The sequence below is a fragment of the Austrofundulus limnaeus genome, unplaced genomic scaffold, assembly GCF_001266775.1.
Source record: "Austrofundulus limnaeus strain Quisiro unplaced genomic scaffold, Austrofundulus_limnaeus-1.0 Scaffold108, whole genome shotgun sequence".
In the NCBI taxonomy this organism is placed as follows: domain Eukaryota; kingdom Metazoa; phylum Chordata; class Actinopteri; order Cyprinodontiformes; family Rivulidae; genus Austrofundulus; species Austrofundulus limnaeus.
Window position 1 is genome coordinate 1,428,533 of NW_013952510.1, and position 9,245 is coordinate 1,437,777.

The following is a 9,245-nucleotide window of genomic DNA, read 5'->3' on the forward strand; positions in this document are numbered from 1 at the left end:
GAGAGAGAGAGAGAGAGAGAGAGAGAGAGAGAGAGAGAGAGAGAGAGAGAGAGAGAGAGAGAGACTGTGGGATTTTGTTACATTTATTCTTATTAGTTTGTTGTTTTTTGTTTTGTTTTTGTTAAAATGCATTTCTGGTGCTGGAAAAAAGTATGTTTAGAGGGGATTGCAGAGGGGAAAGAAAGCAGTGCGAGTAATGAAGGACTGCATAAATGGGTTGTGCTGTTATAATGGCAAGGAAGGAAGGGAATTAAATTCACTAGCTTTCATTTGTTTATCTCAGAAAGATTTATTYGGGTAGTGTGTGACACTGAACAATCGTCCAATATGTGCTGAAATGCTGCTCTGCTTTCCCTGTATTTTTTTTTTTTGCATTGCAACTTAATGAAGGCAACCCAAGCTGCTCTTGTTTTTACTGCACACGTGCAGTACACTGTAAAACCTGGTACAAAATTAATCTCAGCTAAATAGTGTAAAAATGCAAAAGCAATGTATTTTTTAATCACCAAATACATTCTACAAGTTGTTTGACTAATCTTTGACTCAGCCTGCACAATAAGTATTACTTAAAGTTGTTCATACAACCCACAGTAGTGGAAGAATATTTGAAATGTAAATTTTTATAATTAAATGAAACAGTAACGGGTGCAAAGGCTATATTGTTGTAATAGTTGTAACAAGGAAGTACTTAGTTACGTTGGAGTAGTTACCACCTGGTTACACTTGAATCATACTTGGTTAAGTTACCATGAAACAGTGGAGTGTTTTTTAGTATTACAGTATGTTTTTTTTCTTTTCATGCTTAGACCTTTTATCACAAGTAGTMTTTATAGCCTCACCACCATTCACTCCCACAGACAAACACACTGGTTTCAGTTGATTATAAAATCCTAATTGGTAAAACCCAATCCTACATTCTTATTCTCCGCTCCAGCTGCTACATTAACCTATCTATACCTAAAGCACAAATTTCCTGCAGCCATTCATTATTTCAGTTGCTGCTAATGAATAAAACTATCTACAACAAACTGTACGACATACTTTTTGTCCTATTTTGCATCGTTTAAAATCTCAGTGAGAGCATCGCTTGATGATCGCTGCACACACTTTTAGCAACTTCCGCTTCAATCTCGGTTGTTACTCACTTCTACCACGGACCTGACCTTTCTTTAACATTTCATATGGCCTGTACCAGTGGTTCCCAACCAACTGGCCAACCTCACCCAGTGGGGGCGCCAGAGAGCACAGCGAAGCTCCATAACCTTGTCTGCTCAGAGGTTGTGAAAGTATCAATATATTGTTGTGTATGTAAAAATCACCCAATATTTGATTGTCAGCCATTTATAGGTTGTTTGTTTTCCTGGTCCTGTATTGTAAATGAGATTGTGTCATCATCTGACTAATCCGGTTAAATAAAAGTCAAATAAATTAATTGTTGCAAAGTAATCTGTAACAGCTTACTAAGTACCTGTTGGTAAATACAGACCTACAAATGAGCTATAGTTTCCATGTTTTTACCCACTTAATCRAATAGCAATTACCCAGTAAATAACTGCAATTTATAGAGTAACTGCTGGGTACTTGATCATTAAAGCACTTAAAAAGAAAAAGTTATTGAGATATCATCCAGGAAACTGTCAATAAAATTGTCAGTGAAGGGATAAGAGTTGCCATTTGTGTTACCAAGTTCTTAGTTGTTGTTTTTTTCAAACCTAAATTCTCCTTGAAATATTTCATAATTGTCTAAAAAAAGAGGGCTAAGCAGTTCAAGTTTTTTAACTGCTTTTCAGATTGTGTTGTTCTGTACTAATGCTYAAAATGTTTTTATATAGAACTTGTACTTGCCTGAATTCTTGTAAAATGTGTTTTCATGAAAAAAAAAAAATCCAACAAATGCCTGCAGTTATCATAAGTGTGTTCAACATTCTTCACATTTAATGGTTCAGAAACTGAGTACAATCAGTGTTTTTGGACATTAATTTTGACACAGTTTTGTCTGCTTTTAATCATTTGTTGTGTGCCATTGTTCATTTTCTTACTGTGGTGTTTTTTTATTAATATATTTTTAATCAGAACTGTTTGTGTTTTCTCTCCAGTTTAGGGTATTTAATGCTGGACAGTCCTCTGGACAGGGAGACTTTGGATTATTACACCTTGGTGGTCACAGCCTCAGATGGACACCCGAATGGAGTAAGGACCTTGTCTCTGATACCGATAGTTTGTATAACACACGCTCACTCTGAAGAAACAAGCTGGATTACTTCTTCTGTCTGTTATTTCGGTGGCTACAGCAGAGCATCTGTTTCCATCTCTCCCTCTCCAGTTCATCTTCATTTGTCAACCAGTTGCATGTTCGATCCAGTTCTGCTACTGTCCAGCAGCTCCATCTTCAACACTCATTTCCCAATCCATCCAGCTTCTTTCCTTCACTGCACATGTCCAAACCACCCAATTATTTCCATTTTACTTTGTTCCACAATTGTTCAGCCCGATATAGAGTCATTCCTGATCCTCTTCATCCTTGTCACCCTCCATGCAAATCTTGGCATCTTTAATTCAGCTGCCCTCTGTCCTTTCATCAGTGGCAGTCTTTAAATCCTTTAATTCAGTTTCCCTCTCCCTCTTTCTCTAGAGGTTTGTAAATCTTTCCTTTTGCCTTCTCCTAGAACATTTTCTTCACAAATCATTATTGGTGTTCTTCTCCACCCCGCCTACACTCTTCACCTCTCCTCTGCAGTTCATAACTTGAACGTAATTCCGTTCACAACTTGAACATAAGTTCTTACGATTCCCCTTTTTTTAAACTCACATTTTGCCCCTCTCTCACTGTTTCATTCTTCTCCTCTTTAACCTTCTTTATTTTTTTCACGACAGTATTGTCTGTGAATATAAAAGTCTGATGAAATTCTTGTCTGGACTCATCAATCAGCCCTTCCATCACCACAGCAAAAAGAAAAAAAAAATTGGCTTAGCTTGGAGCAGCGCTGCAAATCCCTCCTCCACATCAACTCCCATCTGTTCCTACAACACACCTCCCTACAGTCTCAGGGCTCCACTCGTCAACTCCTGTCACCTTTAGGTTCCCCTAGTCACTGCAACCATACCTGTCAATATTTAAGCCAAAAGCTAATTCCTCTAACTTGATTTTTTTTTTGTTTCATTTTTTTTAAGAATAAATGTAACTTCTCAGCGTTTTAACCAAAGCTTGGTTTTTGTTACATAAATTAAGATATCTCGGCACGTCTCTTTCTGAGAGGCTTGAGCTATAATAATAATGAGCAATGTAAACCTGTCATGATTTACACAGAAAAATGGGAGCAGTGAGGTCAGACAGTTATTTTCAGCCACTTGTAAATCACTTTAAATGTCAGCGGCTGATCACATTTGTTATTTTCATCAAAGCGTGGCTTAACAGCCCATGAAATCAGTTTTTCTCTTTTTCTCAGTTTTTGGAAACCTATTGGTTTCCAGCTGTGATGGTAAAGTCTGCACTGGAAACCCAAGTCTGTTTGTTACGTGTACAACAAAAACACATTTGATCACAGCCAGTAGTACTGGATGAGGTCAAGAGAAACTCGAGACATTAAATCAAAAAGAGCACTCTGGTGAGAATTCCCCCATATCCTCATTTAAAAAGTGTTTTTGCTTTCCCCAGACACCTTTCTGACTTTGAATGTTATAAATTCTTAATTTTATAATCTAGCACAAAGTCCTTTTTTTATTTATTCCTCAGCTATTTATAACAGTACTCTGGGTTCATTTATAAATAATTCAGTAGGAAGCTAACGATTACCTGAAAGTTTGTGGCATGATCCCCACCTTTGCGTATACATTTGTATCTTTGTCACCTAGAAGTGTTGACATGTTTTTCACATCACCTTTAAAACTCTAAGAAAGGGAAGCCTAAATAAATGTTTAAAAGAAAACTGCTCCCATTTTCACACAGCTCACTAAAGTCATTTTCTCACTCTTCTTATGTGTTCTTCAAATTCACATGATTTACTCCCACATAAAAGTCAAATGAGGACAGTGGGAGCATTCCCCTCAGCATTTTTTCTGATTCTTTTCTTTTTCTTCTCTTTTTTTGGACCTTTAGGGTTCTTGTCTCTCTCCACTCTCCTTTATTTAGTCCATAAAAAAAATATTTTGATTGTTAAATAAGGAAATTGGTCAGAACAAACGCTAACTCTGTCTAATTTTGTAGCATCATTATACCTACAAGATGAAGTGAAATGGAGAGGAGAAGGTTTATTTAGTAACAGGTCATTTGTACTTGTGTACAACTCTTCCTTCACATTCACACAAACTGTTTTCTATAGCTGCACTGTTAGTCTATGTGCCCCAAAAGTCCTCAAGTCAAAAAAAAYGAACCCAACTAGTTTAAACCTTTTTTTTTCTCAGCTTGGCACTACATTGTGTTTTGAATAAAAAGCAAAAGAGTAGAAAGAGAAGGAGAGAGAAAGGCAAAAAGAGGAATGGTGTCTGCCAAAAAGTGACAGAGGGGGTGACAGAAAGAAAACAGAAGAAGAATAGAAGTTTGGAGCGCAGTTGCTTTCTACTGGTCCATTAATCAGTATCACCAGAAAGGCCTTGGGTTGTCTTCATATGTGCACATGCACACACATACGCACCCAGTTGTGTACCATATTATTAAATGTCCTGTTGTGAAAGCGTCAGACTACAAAGTGCCTAATTGGCTATTTGGCCGGTGAATCCATCATACTGCTACAGAACAAGAACTGTACAAGTCAGTGCAGTGAACCTGCTAAGATCTTTTATACTGTAGGAGACAATTTCAACTTTGGTGTGGGAAAATGTGCTGTTGGCAAAGTGTACTTTACTACCACATCATCACCTTTAATTATTTAATTTTTTTTTTTAAATGAAGTCAGTGAACTTCAAAAGGTTTGGAAAAATAAAGCAACTCATACTGGATTAGTTAAACAATCAACAGGTCATCACAATGGGTTTAGCTTACTATAGCCTAATGGAAGTGACATTTCAATGATCTTCAGTTGCTATAAAATGAGTTCTTCTATGACAGTGGTGGGCAGCACTAATCTAAAAATTTGTTCCACGAGCCTTAAAACACTAACTCGAAAATTTTGGTCCACTAATTCTAAARCACTAACGCACTGAAAATTTAGCAAAAGCTAATTCTAAAGCACTAAAATAACCCAGTCAGAACGTTCTTCAACAGACAACATGAGTCACATATTGTCATGTTGCTCTCTTAAGACTTATCATTGACAGTCCACAGCCATGTTTGGGTTCATATATTGTCAATATGTCACCTGGATAAGTGACACACATGAACAAAATGCGACAGCTTTCACCCTCAGCTGTTAACATTAACGTTGATCAATAACATTTATAGACCTCAGTTAGTGCTTCTAAATTTAGCAAGTGCTAATCCACTAAAACATTTTAAAATTAGTAAGAGCCCTAAAGCACTAATCAGGAAATTAGTTCCCCATATTAGTGCTTTAGTGCTTTAGTGGAGCTGTGCCCACCACTGTATGAGTTCATTTCTTGAATGAATGCATRCTACTCATCACCTGTCATGGCAGAGTTTTAGCCCAAGATCAGTTTTGTTTTAGATTAAAAGAAGCCAAGGTATATGTAGATGTTTTGGTCAAACTTTACAAATTATGTACAATCTTGTGACTTTGCAGGATGTTGTGTGATTTGTTGGCACTTAAAGTATGTGCTGAGGATGACTCTCAGCTTCTACCATATAAAACATCAACTCAGTGTCTCAGTTTTGTCGATTTGTATACTTTTTTCCACGGGACTTTGACCCATTGTCAATTACCACATTATCAATATCACAATTTCACAAAACAAATTAGATCATGTAAATGTAGTTATAAGGTATGGAAGTGTTGGTTTGTGTAAGGTGAAAGTAAAAAAAACTGGTAGGACCAGTCACAGACAGAAATTCATTTTGTACATGATGGACATGTTGCTTGTAGACTCAACAAGTAACAGAAAAAAATGACTAAGAATATCCTTTAAACTGAAAAAGACTTGGACAGAAATAAACACAGTAACTGTGTGAGAACCAAAATCATAACACAAACTCTCAAAACTGTGACAAAATAAAAGAATAAAGTTTCTCAACTGACCAGATAAAAATAATAAACATTTGTATATGTTTGTGTGTGTGTGTCTGTGTGTATGTGTAGACCTCCACTGCCGTTGTGAACATTGTTGTGACAGATGTTAATGACAATGACCCCGTGTTCAATTCTTCACTGCCGGTGAACCTCACAGTCATCGAGGAGCAAGATCACGCCTACGTTGGACAGGTCAAGGTAGGAAGGTGCTCATATACACACACACACTATGCTTACTTGTGAATCATCCAACAAACAAACAACCTTCCCCTCCTTTACCTCACAGGTTTAGCTGCTTTATCGTCGACTGTATGTTTGTTTTATGCTAATTTATTCAGAATGTTCTGCTGCATGACTTGATATTTGTTTGAGGTTTTTTAAAACTTTGCATAACAAATCCTAAACAACAAAAATACCAGTTTTGTTTATAAATGATGACTGTATCAAGAACTCCTTTATTGGACAATTAAAGACCCAGCGAGAGAGAACGTCGAGTCACAGATTACGTTTGCCTCTATCATTTTTCAAGTGGAACAGACCTGCATGTTTATGGATGATTACACAACTGTAATGGCTTTTAAAACAGTTTTAATGTAATTAACACAACAATATTAAATGTAACACTTTAAACTTGAACTAATCTGTCTTTTTACGTGCATTCCTGTGCTGTGCTCRTGTGCACCAATGCAACTCGCTGCCAGCTGGGTTTTTTGTTATTATTTTTGAGAAATGATATGACTTTGTGTAATTTAATCCTAATTATTTAAAGTTTAGTCAAACTGAATATTTTTTCWTGCAGAAACACTGAATGCACTACCAGCCAAGGCTTACCCTTTAAGAAAGTGCCAGTATGATTAATAATGTAGATGTGAGCTGTTCCTGGAACTTAGATGCAACAGAGGAGTGTAGTTTTAGCCGAAAGGATTAAATCACTCTAACTGTCACGAAGTGTGCAGGCCATCCTCAGATTTCTGAAGAACTGAACCATTTTCAGTATCTGAGAATTGAAAACCAAAATGCCCATGTGGTGCAGATTTAATACTGCACAATACTGCACAACTTTTGGTAATTTTCAGTTCTGTTGATGAATTTCTACCTTTATTGACCATATACGCATGCCCACAGGACCTGTGTGTCATCAGAACTTATGAGAGGTGTCAAATTTAGTAAATTAGTTTCATATTGGTCCACCTAGCAGTTAATTGTTCAGATGAGGTTTTATTGTTTTCTATGGGGATCAAAGATATATAACATAGTAGCTTTGTAAGGGTAGCTTTTAGACAAAATAGTAGACAAAACACAAACTTTTGTCTTCATGCGCTTGCATGAAAACTATCAGTATGGGTTATTTTTTTAACCACAGATACATTTTTGTGAAGAAAAGTAATTTTCTGTGTAAAAATCCATGGGCAATAAAAACCAAAGCTTAGATTTTAATGTGAAATAAATAAAGGTTCAAAAATGAGGGGAAAAAAACAACATTAATAGCATATCATGAGATCTTTTGAACTTTCTCCAAACCCCCATAGCTGGCAATTCTTATGAAAGGATGGGGGGTAAATCTGCCACTTTAGAAGGCTCTGATCTTTTAAAGACACTCCCTTTCTTGGATTTGCTCCTAGCTTAATTCATAGCCTTTGTACACTTGGTGTCAGGAGGTCTTTGATCAGTCTGACTTTTTGCCAAGGTCTAAATGTTAATCAGGAATCTTTGGTTCACCACTAGAGCTGCTGCTCTTAAACTTATTTGACCCTTATACATCATTATAAACAACTCTCAGCAACTCATCCCAACTTATTATCTTTACATAATTTGGACACTAGGTTCAATTCCAAGTTTATAAATTCAACCAACGCTGAAAAGAAGACCATTTCAAATTTTTAACTTTTCACTCAGCCCTTTGGTCTCATTTCAATTACAACATCCAAAACCTGCCGTAATTGCAAGAGAGGGTCTTTGAAAGTATTCCGGTCCCGAGCTCCCTCTCTTTCAAAGACCCTTGGACATGATCCAAAGGAAAACAGACGGTGCAATCCCTCGCAGCCTCAGCAAGGCATGACTTTGGGCCTAATTCCAAACCAGGCTCCATACCTATAGGTATTAAACATACTGTATGTCTGGAAGAATGGATAGAGCTGACCTTGGTTTGCTGGCGCATGTATGGTATAATGAGATGGAAGGAAAGGCGGAGGTGAAACATGCCGGAGTGGCAGATGGATATGAAGAATGACTCAGGGGAGAGGAAGCAGAGTTTGAAAAAGACAAGGAGAGATGAAAGCTAAAAGAGAGCAGCAACATTCCCAATCGGACTTTAAGTTTTTCACAAAGTTTTTGAAGTGAAATTAGAAACAGCTGATGGAATGAATTCATATTATTCAATCAATCAATCAATTAATCCAAAAATGTTTGTATAATTTGTAGAGCAAATACTTATAATTTAAAATCAATTTGAGTTTGTTGGTAAATGTTTAGGTATAAGACAATAAAATACATTTTCTTGAAGATAAAGTTATGGTCAAACAAAACTTCTATTCTGAACCCTTTCAATGTTCAGAAACATCAAGCTGCTGTATTCATTTTGAATGACAGATGCATGAGAAATWAAAGAGAGAACCTGACAGGAAATACAAGCAACTCAAAGCAGGTGGAGACAGGTCTCAGGTAAGAGTGAGGAAGAAACAGCTTTCTGAAGAGGTTGGAGGGGTGGTGGGTAAAGAAAAGAAAGCTTATCTCCTCTGGACAGACAGTTCCTACTCTGTTCTTGAGAATGTCAAAACTAAAGGAGTTGGCTTTTTTTAGTCTGAGAACCTGTCTAGATAAAAAGCTTTGGACCTTAAACGATCCTTCCTAAGGTACATAGTTGGTCATTTCTTTTTTCTTGTTTGCTCTGCTGTAACAAAAGTTTTTATTTCTAAGAGTAATTTTAATTTTACCAGTAATACATTAGTTTCTTAACTATTTTGTTTGTCATCGGGTAACATATTTGGATCGTAACTACAACTTTGGAGAATAAATCAAAAAGTGCAAAAAGGAATGGCATATGGAAGTACATTTTATGATAACATGGGAATAGTAATGTTCATGCATGTGTGTGTGTGTGTGTGCGCGCACACACACACACACACA

At 36.7% G+C, this 9,245-nt stretch overlaps 1 protein-coding gene across 1 annotated transcript in view; it reads left to right on the forward strand.

Annotated features, from left to right (window-relative positions):
• The window catches only part of LOC106521423 (protocadherin-15), a gene marked incomplete in the record, with an annotated part of 194,164 nt that overhangs the window by 128,030 nt on the left and 56,889 nt on the right, over positions 1 to 9,245 (forward strand). The window contains 2 exon segments of the mRNA XM_014013980.1: positions 2,097 to 2,190; positions 6,189 to 6,317. Of these exon segments, the coding sequence (XP_013869434.1) occupies positions 2,097 to 2,190; positions 6,189 to 6,317 (223 nt within the window).